At 39.4% G+C, this 12,327-nt stretch overlaps 1 protein-coding gene across 1 annotated transcript in view; it reads left to right on the plus strand.

The window, feature by feature from the left end:
* COL4A1 (collagen type IV alpha 1 chain) overlaps positions 1–12,327 on the plus strand; it is a 152,361-nt gene that overhangs the window by 50,199 nt on the left and 89,835 nt on the right. Inside the window, exons 5-11 of the mRNA XM_032213042.1 lie at positions 1,422–1,466; positions 1,566–1,628; positions 1,709–1,762; positions 1,930–1,956; positions 3,796–3,879; positions 4,647–4,709; positions 9,399–9,434. Of these exons, the coding sequence (XP_032068933.1) occupies positions 1,422–1,466; positions 1,566–1,628; positions 1,709–1,762; positions 1,930–1,956; positions 3,796–3,879; positions 4,647–4,709; positions 9,399–9,434 (372 nt within the window). The remainder of the gene's footprint in view (positions 1–1,421; positions 1,467–1,565; positions 1,629–1,708; positions 1,763–1,929; positions 1,957–3,795; positions 3,880–4,646; positions 4,710–9,398; positions 9,435–12,327) is intronic.

Raw genomic sequence — 12,327 nt, forward strand, 5'->3', positions numbered from 1 at the left:
TTCAATGGTTAGAAATCCAGGCTGGTTGCCGAGCACTTGGCCCATGATCATGAGACTGTGAGGGTACGATGATGGCCATAACATTGAGGATTGTTTGTAAATATTACTCATTCAGCACCATCCTAAGTTTAAAAAGGTTACTGGTTTCTGGATGAGGAAAATGGCAGATAAGACATCTCTGAAAGTGCAGAGACAACAATGTGGTAATAATGTGGCAATAACCAATGGACTGGTGGCAAACTCGGTCCAATAGAACTTCTGTGGACAAGGTGAGGATGAAGGAGCACTCGCATATGCAGCAGATGGCAGGACAGGGTTTCTCCCATAGTCTGAGCATTGGGAGATGAAGGAAACCACCAAGCCATTAACTGTAGCACAGCCTTGAAGAACATTAAATTAGTCAAATCTCACTTTTTGGGTCTACAATTAATGTAAAGTTAAAGAGATCTTTCAAAGAACCAGACAAATTTATCTGACCAGACAAATTTTGAGTATTAGAACTTGCTAAGAATTTTGAAAATGTGAGTAAATAAAACAAAACAAGCCTGAGATTTTGTGAATACAGTATGAAAATGGGACAGTTCAGGGACCTAAAGCTCCAGTCGGGAAAAGGAACAGTGAAGCTTGCAAAAAACAGACAAAGGCATGACACTTCATTTCAAAGTATCTTTGAGGAATTAGGAGAGAAACTTACAACTAAATTGACAGCAATAATTTCTATAGCTGCCAACATATTTCTTAAAGACTTTAAAAAAGTTAAAAATGTCAAAGATGAGGAAGAGAAATCCCCAAAAATATAGAAATATTGGAAAATAAAGAAAGGGTGGGATATAAAACAGAGTTAATTGTTAAAGTGGAATTATAAATGACAATGGAAAACAACCAGGGCAAGGATATTGTTACTGGATTTACAAAATATGTTTTCAAGAGTTCAGAAGAAAACTTTGAGATGGGAGAAAGAAAGTTTGAATGGGGGAATTAAATTTTGATGAATTAAAGATTAAAGCTGTTAAAGATAAAAGGAAGGAACATAAAGCTGATTTATTTTATCAGTGATAAAATAAGAACAATCTATAAAATTCTGGAAACCCTTAATGGACTTTTTGCCAATACTTGGCAATGGTATTTTGGAGGGGAATGTCAATGGGGTTCAGAATTACAGAAGCAGCATAATGACATTACAAGTCCTTCCCCTGCTCTATATGTATTATGATGTTGCATACTAACATGAAAGGGAAGACCTTATGGTACAGAACTGCTTTCAGTATGTATCAACTGTATTAAAACTAAAAAAATGGTTGAGAATGTGACTGTTATTATATGTGTTTCTGATGGTTTAAAATGTCCCTCATGAATGTTGAGGAGAAACAATTTCTTGATGGTACTATTTACATTCTTTTTATCGTTTCCTCAAAACTTAGGGGCCTCCTGGTTCAGCAGGCTATCCTGGGAATCCTGGCCTTCCGGTGGGTATAAAATCAAGGTTGCAGCTGAAAGACATTCAAGGTTTTATTTCAGCAGGAATAACCTACTGATCACTGTTTGCTTTTCTTTCTGAACCTCAGGGCATCCCTGGAGGTGATGGCCCGGCTGGTCCTCCTGGGATCCCAGGATGCAATGGAACAAAGGTAAACTGTTTTAAACAAGTATTTTGAAGCTCTTTTTAAAAATCCATGAATTAAAGACATTTTTTTTTCTCTTCCATTAGGGAGAAAGAGGTCCTCATGGCCCACCTGGTTTACCCGGCTTACCTGGCAATCTCGTAAGCATTTTAAAATCATTTGTTTTAACTGAAATCAAAGCAAGTATAATAAAAAATAAATATGAAAATCGATGGCTCAGTTTGCAATACAAAATTTAATTGTGGAACAATAATTAAAACAACTGGCTATTTTTTTTTAATTTCTCAGACAATGTTATATTTTCTAGGGACTTCCAGGAGTTCCAGGAATAAAGGTACATTTTCTAATTAAGAACATACCTATCATTTATTGTTTATATGATATGTGGATTTGCTACTCTAACAGAACTCAAAAAAATCATTTGTTCAATTGGTCATAGGACAAAAAAACAACATCCATAGAAGGTTAAGCATTTGGGCTAACTCAAAATGTCACAGAGTAATGAACAGCTTGATTTATTAAAGAAAACCAAGAGGTCCCTCTCATTGTAAAAACAGAAAGGAAAAATCAGTTTCCCGCGTGATGTTGCCTGAGTAATTGGTTCTCCTCTCCCTTGTAAAATATTAGCAGTCCTTATGTTGCCCGTTCTAAATTTGGAGCTAGCATCCTTTTCTCTTTGAAAACAAAGAATCACTTGCATTATTGGACTTTTGGAAAAACATACTTCATTTCTCTTTTGAGGAAAAAGGAGCTGCAGAGAACACACTTTGATTGGAAGTGGGGCCTGATGCAAGTTTCCTGGGTTTTTTTTTTTTTTAAATCCCCTTTCCTGAGGTTTTTAATGGGCCATTTACCACAAAAGAAGTCATGAGGCAAATATAATGACAGAATATGTCACAGGAAATAAGAATAGACCTTCATCCAGACTAAGGAAAGATTCCCAGTTTGGAACTCTGCATGAGTATCTTTTTTTGTCAAAGAAAAATGGTCAGTTTTTTTCATAATGATGGGCTGCTCCATTGCTCCAACCATACTGTAAAATTCTTTCCAAAAGAAGCATTTTTGTTCAGTTACAACTTTTCCATTCAATTCACAGGAAGGATTGGAAGAACTATATAGCTTAGCATTGAGAGGAGGGCCCCACAGTAGGCACCTGTTTTTGCTCAGGTCTGTTCAAACATATATCAAATAGGTGGATCAAAGATCTCACGTGGTTTTCATGTTGAATTGCTGAAACACTATAAAACAAGTTTAGTTCTCAAAAAAAAAACAAGGAGAACCATCCTTTTTCTAATAAAAAGGATGCAACTAATGGAACCTATCAGCTGCCTTTTGCAACCAATAATTTTGTCCGTCTTTTGTACATTTTAAAAGTTTACTATCAATCTGAGGGGCAAATAGTGTAGCAATAGCACTTAGACTTATGTGCATAGTGCTTTACAGCCCTCTCTAAGCAGTTTACAGAGTCAGCATATTGCCCCCAACAATCTCGGTCCTCATTTTACCAACCTCAGAAGGATAGAAGGCTGAGTCAACCTTGAGCCTGGTGAGATTCGATCTGCCAAACTGCTGGCAGCCTGTGATCATCAGAAGTAACCTGCAGTATTGCACTCTGGAAGGCTGGAAGGCCGAGTCAACCTCAAGCTCGGTAAGGATTGAATTCCTGGCTGTAGGCAGAGTAGCCTGCAATACTGCATTCTAACCACTGTGCCACCAGAGGTTTTAAAAACTTCCATGGGACAAAAATTATTGTATAACTAGAGCAGGGCTGTCAAACTCCTGGTCTGTGGGCCAGATGCCTCACACACTGGCGCACCCACACCCAGTTTAATGAAGGGGGGAAAGTCTGATATGTCACATGACGCCACCACAACGATGTGAGTTTGATAGCCCTGAACTAGATAATAATTAGATTTCTGTTTTATTGCTATTTCTGCTTTGTCCATGTCTTGTTCTTTTGGTTAAAAGCCAGCTTAAAGACCTCAAAAAGTTTTCTTGCTATTTTGCAGCATTTTAATGAAATCCTTAAAAACTTTAATATATCATCAAATGTAAAATTTAAAATTAATTACGGTTATTGATAAGTCCTCAATTTTTACTCAAACAGGTGAACAGCAGCAGCAATGCTCTTGTACTAATTGTAATCTATTATTTTTAAATCTGTGTCATATAGGGAGACCCAGGAGAAATTATTTCAATCCTGCCAGGTGGTTTTCAAAAGGGTGAGAAAGGATTGCCTGGACATACTGGACTACCAGTAAGTTTTATTCTAACTAGCAAAGATCACAATTTTGATAAATGTGGGGTGATGAGAGGAGGCAAAGGAGAATCTTGTTACTGCAGAAGCCTTAGAAAAGGAAGTGACTTGTATTTCTATACAAGTCTTTACCCCCCCATAATCCATCAGAAAGACAGAATCGAAAAGTTAGGAATATAAATAGTGAAACGCCATATGACTGCAGAAGAGAAGGGGCATAGAAGAATCCACAAAGATTTGACCCTGATCAACTCTGGTATCCTGGGCATGTTGCTCCCTTTGAGGATCTGGACTAATCTGGAAAGAAATTTTGAAGACCTGATGGATATTTAATGGAAATATTTGCCCAAGATGTAGTAATTGTGAAAAGGATAATATCAACACTAAAAATTACTAGGAGAGAGCTTGAAATATTCTGTCTGTGATGTGGATATCAATGAATAACATATTGTGCACAATTCTGTTTGCTTCATATTGAAGAAAATAGTTTAGGGCTGGAAAAGATACTGAAGAAAATAATCCAAATTAATTATCTAGTGGTTGAGTGCTGTTTATATAAAGAAAAGCTAAGATATTTAGGCCTTTGAATATCACCATTACATCAATGTCAGAGATTACAATGAGACATAAAGGGGAAATGAGATAAATTTTTGTTTGAGTTTGGCTCCCAAGCCATGTTCATGTGTAGGAAACTATGACATTATATAGCAAAGTGGCTAAGAAACTGTGTTACTGACATCACTTCTCAACCTTTTTTTCATATTCAGGGAACACCTGGACTTCCAGGTAATACTGGCCCTATTGGACCACCTGGACCTCCTGGAAGACATGTAAGTGATCAGCTTCAGAGATTTTAAACTGCATATTGCAAGAATTCATGATTTCAATTAGGTGTTGTCTAAATTGATCCCTAATCTAAAGTTGTCCTCCAACTTTAGGTATGTTAAACATGCACTGGGTTCAGCTAGATCTCACATCAGGTGATTTCAGAGAATTCCCCCCCTTTTTTTTGAGTCGAAGCAACATTTCTCCAGGTGTACCCAAATGGAATTGATATTAGCATGAACAATTTCAGAACAATTTCAATATTTTGATGGTCTACAGAAAGGGTGATTATAGGTTTGCAAAATGTATGTATATGAAAAATGTCAAGGCAATATTGAATGACTGAGCCATCCCTCCTTCTTTGCACCAACCTTATACCCAGCCAATGCCACGAGACCTTGGGAGTTCTTGCTAATGGGTAGGTGACCCATTCCACAGCTCCATTCTGCAGAACTCATTGAAGCAGATCCTGTGAAGCAAGAATCAAACCACTTAACCTGCTTAGCTTTTGTTTTAGCTTAGCTTGGCTTTCCAAGACTGTTCACAGAATGAATGAATCATTTTGTAGTGGGAACATGCAAATGGAAGGGTGAGCCAAAGTTGTTCATGTTCCTTTCCAATACCTTATTCTTTCCCTCAATCTTCAGTCAAACAAACTCTTTTTCCAGTATTGAAAATTTTACGATATTATATTTTTCATCCTCCTTGCTCCTTTTGAAGAAACCTTTTTCACTTATTCTTTCTGTTATTGTGTCTTATGTCATGTTAGGTCTTTTTTTTCCCTCTCTTCCCCAACATTAGGTCTTATTATAATAGGTAAGGTTTCAATTCAAGTGCTATGGCTGCATGGCACTTTAGATGTGATTTTGAAAAAGATGCTTTGATGTTCAGGAAATACAGGCAGAGCATCTGTCCCTAATTCTTCAAAGCAGGCACAATTTTGATTCAGACTTGTACTATGTTTGGACTCCTGCATAGTCCAAGGCCTCTATTCAAAATTATTTCTGAAGTACTGCATAGCCCTACTGTGTATCGGTATTGCAAGTATGATGTTCTATGTAATGTGCAGGTCTTCATAGAGTGTGCAAGTTATATCCTATATTATGATATCTTGTGCATTCAAACCAACATTTGATTATTATTCAAAATATTATTTAAAGAAATGAAAGAAATCCCTAATTATGAAACAACATGGTGGCAAAGAGACTGACGATAAGAGAAAAGCTTCTGCAGCTGCACTACCACTATCCCAATTTCCACTCCTCAGAAATTATTAAATGGCTTTTGCAAGTAAAGGCAAACTCGGCAGCTTTAGATCATCTTTGAATTGTTGCTAGTGAGGCTGTGCTCTTAAGACAATCATATCTGGGATGGATACAATTAAGAATTACTTTAATAGCCTAAATTGCTCCCATAGAAGAAAATAATGCAGTATTTTTGGAGAACAAACTAGGGAGGAGCAAATAGGTATGAGAACCAGCAGATAGTCTCTCAAAAATCTCCTTACTTCTATGCTTGTGACTGTCCCAAATTGGTATAGGGCATCTGGATTACATAAAACAGAGAAACCAGGGTAGTAGAAGAACTCAGTTAAGTTTCCCACCATATAGCAAGAAAGAGCTGAAGATAGAAGAAGCCCAGGAATGATACTAACATACGTTTATATCTGCATTTGAAAAAGCAGGAATAGGTCCTGCTATGGGGAATGCCATAAGGCAGCAAACACAAAACTGGCTTAGTGTGACAACTTCTCAGCTTCTCGGCTTCTGCAGAATAGCCATTATGAGATAAGAGGAGTACAGTAGGGGGCCATTGCATTTGGACTAAGCCAGAAGTAAAATTTATAAAAGTATAAAAGTCAAAAGTAAAAGTAATTTTGGAAAGTATCAAAAACGACTGAGGCAGAAAAGCAACATGATCCAATACATCAATTCAGAAAGGAACAATAAAAGAGAATATTCATAGAAGTCCAAAACATTGTGAGGAAAGTCCAAGATTTTCAAGTTCTTTGCAAGAGGGAGTAATGGAGCTATAGATTTCCATTACTGGAAACAGGAAGATAACACCTTCTAATTGTTTACAGGACTGAGAGAGAATTTCTGGTCCTGCAAATTCTTTATTTTAAATCAGTGCTATGATTGATGGGCTGCATTTTTCTCCTGAAGACCTGATTATTCTAAACTGAATAATAATGATAAAGAATACAATGCATCAAGAATATCTCAGAAGCCACAAATAGACTTCTACAATCACATAGAATCAGCATAGCACACAAGCCAACAAAAGCCCTTCAAAATATCCTAAACAAATCAAAAGACCCAGCAACCCCAGAAGAAAAAAACAAGACTCATTTACAACATACAATGTAAGAACTGCAACAACCATTGTGAAGGACAAACAGGCAGAAGACTAGCAGAATGCATCCAGAAGACATGACAAAAATTCTTTAATTTCACAACACATAGACACATTTAACCATAATTTCAATTGGGAAAATGTGATAATTCTAGTCCAGGCAAAGTCCAAAAATGCTAGGGAATTTCTAGAAGCCTGGCGCTCTGACAAATCAGCCATTAAAAGATACAACCAAGGAATCTCTAAGATCACCTTCACCCATACAGACAGGCAAGACACCAGAATATAAACTGACAGCAAACAGCACTCCTTACTAGCACTGATTATGTTACCTAGTTAACAGTAATGAAATGTCTGCAAGAAAACACGCAAGCTCAGGGAGTACCAAGGACCCCTCAATTGACAAAATCATGATCAGTAAAACTGCAAAAGACAGTTTTACTTTAAACATTTTTCATCCTGTGATGATACTTTTAACACCATCAAAGAACAACATCTCCTATCCCAGGTGCTTGGGAAGGACTTGATAGATGGATAAAAATTCCAAATCTAGTCTAAACAACCATGGAACCAACCATGATAAAAAATATAGTAAACCTATATGCCTCCTGACTCTCAATGACTTTTGCTGGCTATATGATACAGTATAAATGACTGGTACATGATATAAAGACTGTGGCTCCCTAAAAATATGGCATGGGGGGATATGGGCCATACTGAGAACAAATCAATTAAAATCACCCTGCAGATTGGCACTAGGTACATTCTTGCCAAGTTTATGAAAGAGCCGAGGTGGCGCAGTGGTTAGAGTGCAGTACTGCAGGCCACTTCAGCTGACTGTTATCTGCAGTTCAGCGGTTCAAATCTCACCGGCTCAAGGTTGACTCAGCCTTCCATCCTTCCGAGGTGGGTAAAATGAGGACCCGGATTGTTGTTGGGGGCAATATGCTGACTCTGTAAACCGCTTAGAGATGGCTGAAAGCCCTATGAAGCGGTATATAAGTCTAACTGCTATTGCTATTGCTAACTGCTAAATATACAAAACAAATAATTGGTTCCTAAAATAAATCAAGACTATCTGGAAAAAAATGGCAGGGCAGTTTGTATTTCATCTTGACTCCTATTGCTAGACATTTTTGTGTTTCTCTTGGGAAGTAAACATTAAAAATAAATTATAGAAGAGAAAAATATATAAACTGCAATCCTATGTTTCCTGGAACTTCATAGCTTTGATCAGAATTTGCTTAGAATCCACTAACCAAATATGCGTTCTCAAGAACAAAACAAACAAAACCCACATGAGACTCATTTTGTTCCGGTTTGGGAAAATGCCCACAGAACTTATTTTACAGAAATTGGAAGGACACTATCAACCTCCCATATTCAGTTATAGAAGAACAGATAAAATGTGTAGAAACCAATGTGAAATCTCTTATGAAGAAAAAAGAAGATCTCTAAAGAATTTAATGGTGCAATTATAATGCAACTCTACTCCATGAAATAGCCATCCACACAGAAACAGAACAACTATAAAGTAGTATCTCCAGCGCTAACAACTCTTTAAATATATCATAGTGTAGAATACTAAAACCACTGAGAAATCCAAGGTTGTACCCTGCTATCTCATTCTTATCAAAGAAGAAAGAACGACCATGGCAATTTCTACCCCCAATCTGGCTTTAAACAGCATTGAAATGAATTCAGAAAAGTCGTCATCTAAAAATGCTTCACTCAAGTATCTTCTCAAGCAAAGAAGATGTTAGCAACCAGCATGTAATGTTTCTTTTCTCCCGGCTAGCTTTTGCAATAAAAAGAAAAAAGTCTTCCAGGTTTCACCAATTGTTATTTGTAGAAATGAGTGTAAGAACACAGTTTGGAACATTAAGGTAGTCAGTTGAACTTGAAGTGTTATCAACATCCTTGGATCTCAAGAACTGAAATTCATCCAAGACTTTTAGAGAAATTAACATTCTATCCTTTACTAATAGAATTTAATTGATTGTGATGTTCATACCACTAGGTATGAAAAAATTAGTGACCATCAATTTCTGTTTTGATAAAGGTTGAAGAAGAGAAGAAATATATAACAGTAGTGGTGCAAATAGGCTTTAAAACAAAATAAGTTGTAAACATTTCCATGCTTTTTATTAAAATGTTTGAAACTATTATTCTTTGCCTGAATAGAATTGTTGGCTGTCATGCAATCGCATTATGCTCAGATCAGATGAAAGAAGCAGCATGAAATGAAAATCCTACTTGTAAAGAGTTCATTCATTAATGAAACTAAACTTTTGAAATAAATATAATGCAAAGAATTAATAGAATGTTTAATTTTACAGGGTATTCCTGGGCCACCTGGACCTCCAGGTGAGAAGGTAAGGCTGGCTTCTTTGGCACTTTTATTCAGTATAAATTATTTGGAAAAATAATCAAAGTACAAATATTTATTTAAATATTTTATAGACCTTGATAGACAAAACAATCTAAATTAACTGAATAAGACTACAGAATAACAAAGTTGGAAAGGGACCTTCGAGGTCTTCTAGCCCAAACCCCTACTCAGGCAAGAAATCCAATAGCATTTCATTCAAATGGTTGTCCAATCTCTTCTTAAACTTCCAGTGTTGGAGCACCCACAACCTCTAGAGGCAAGTTGTTCCAGTGATGAATTGTTCTAACTTTCAGGAAAGTTACAGGTTGCTTCTCTCCTTGATTAGTTTCCACCCATTGCTTCTTGTCCTGCCCTCAAGTGCTTTAGAAAATAGCTTGACACCCTCTTCTTTGTGGCTACCCCTTAGCTAGTGGAACATTGCTATCACGTCACCCCTAGCTCTTCTTTTCATTAGACATCCTGATTCCAGCAACCATTCTTTATATGTTTTAGCCTCCAGTCCTCTAATCACCTTTGTTGTTGTTCTCTGCACTCTTTTCTGCATACTACACATACCGTATTTTTCGGAGTATAAGACACACCTTTTTTCCTCAAAAAAAGAGGCTGAAGATCTGGGTGCATCTTATACATTGAATACAGCAATTTTTGCCTCCTGAAGCCCTGTCCCCTTCACCAAAATGGCCGTGCATATCCTTATGGAGGTTTTCAGAGAGTTCCTGCGGGCTGGGGAGGGCAGAAATGAGCAAAAACGGGCTGTTTTTTGTCATCCCCCCGCCAACTTCCAGCAGCATTCTATAAGCCTCCATAAGATATCCATGCAATGTTTTTGATGAAAAACAGAATGGGCTGTATTTTGCTCATTTCCACCATCCCCCCTCAGCAGGTGCTGCTGCTGAGGCAGTGCGGCGGTGGTGGTGGGGGAATCGGGGCACTGCCCGCTATGCACAGTGAGCCCAGGAGCAGTAGCTGCCACCAGCTACCCTGCGCCACCATCACTCGCTCCCCCTCAAGCCGTCGGCTAGGCACACAGAGGGAGAGTGGCGACAGCAAGGACAGCTGAATGGGGGTAGCACTTTGGTGGGTGAAGAAGAGCCGAACTAAGGGGAAAAAAGATCTGCCGGGCGGGGGAGCAGGGTGGGTCGCTCCATGGTGGGAGCCTTTTATTATTATTTTCTTTTCTCCTCACGAGAGTCACACTGACAGCAGCAGCGGCAGGAGGAGCAACAGCCTGGTGTGCGCTGCCGATCCGGCCTGCCTGAGGAACAGGAGGGGAGTTCGGCTGTTTAAAAAGCCTCTCCTATTCCTTCTTTTGCTGCCTGAACAGCCATGCAGGGTGCAAGCCCTTGTCTTTCACAGCCCCCTCACTTCTAATTGGGGGGATCCATGGAGAAGGAGAGAAAAGATGGGTTTTTTCTCCCCCCCCCCCAATTTGAAACGTGGTGACTGTCAAAACAAGGGAGCGCACCCCCTGAGGCTTGTTCAAACAGAAGAATTAACGGGAGAGGAGTTTGGCTGTTTAAAAGCCCCGTATGGAACTCCTCTCCTGTTCCATTTGCTGTTTGAATATGACACAAGGGGTGCGCCGCCTTGTCTTTCACAGCTGCGCTCGTTTCCAATGGGGGGGATCCATGGATCCATGGAGATGGATGGAAAAGATGGATTTCTTCCTCCCCCCCATTGGAAACGAGGTGGCTGTCAAAGCAAGGGAGTGCGCCCCACGTGGCTTGTTCAAATAGAAGAAGAATTACCAGGAGGGGAGGATTCATTGGACAAGCTAATGGGCATGCGCTGCTCTCTCCTCTGACAGCCGCCTCGTTTCCAATGAAGGGGGTGGGGAATCCATGCGATTTCCTACCTCTGCATGGATTCCCTTTCCTCCCTCTGCATGCCCGCCAGCCAAAACCTCCCAGAAGGCTTCTGCTGGTGGGCGAGTGGGAGGGAGGGGCAGGCCAGGGGAGGGAATGTCCTTTGGTGGCGGCAGGCGTCCTAGAAACTGCCTGCTAGCAAAGGACCAAAGGAAGTTGCTTTTCTGAGCAACGTGGAGACAGAAGGGACAAAATACCATCCGGCTGGGATGGGTATACAGGGCCGGGAGGTGGGGGGCAGGCTTACTTCTGGGTCCAGTGACCAACTGGCTCGCAAGAACCGGCAGGGACCAGCAGCAACCCACCCCTGCTACCTACCTACCTACCTACTGCATTTCTCTCTCTCTCTTTCTCTCTTTCTCTATCTCTCTCTATCCCTCTACCTACCTATCTACTCTCTCTCTACCTACCTACTGTATTTCTCTCTCTCTCTCTCTCTCTTCCTCTACCTACCTACCTACTCTCTTTCTCTCTCCCTATCTAACTACTGTATTTCTCTTTCTTTCTCTCCCTCTCTATCCCTCTATCTACCTACCTACTTTTTTAAAAAAATGCCTCTTCAAAACCTTGGTGCATCTTATATTCCGGTGTGTCTTATACTCCAAAAAAATACGGTAATCTGTGATACATAAATGCTAAAATAACAGCCGGAAACTGAATAGACATGTATAATCCAAGTACTTCAAAGAAAATTGCCTCTCTTGCTTAAAAATGATTTGTCTTGCTGTGACTGCCTCTTTTAAAATGGTCAGTAACTCACTGATTTTGGGACATGGTAAAGGAGGCAGCTAAAACAATTCGAAATAGCACACGTAGTCATCCATTTGTTCTTGAAAAGCAGAATCCACTTTGCTTGGCAAAGCAGCTTTGAAATGGGGTTGTGATCAAAGCAAAGCACCCCTTTGAAGCACCTATGGTCCTATGGGAGTTTACATGCCATAAGCTGCCAAAAGAAAGGTATTCGGAGTCATCAAATTAGTGGAGGTGCTCCAGTTCCTGGTAGTACTGCAA

Source organism: Thamnophis elegans, chromosome 3 (genome assembly GCF_009769535.1).
Source record: "Thamnophis elegans isolate rThaEle1 chromosome 3, rThaEle1.pri, whole genome shotgun sequence".
Lineage (NCBI taxonomy): Eukaryota > Metazoa > Chordata > Lepidosauria > Squamata > Colubridae > Thamnophis > Thamnophis elegans.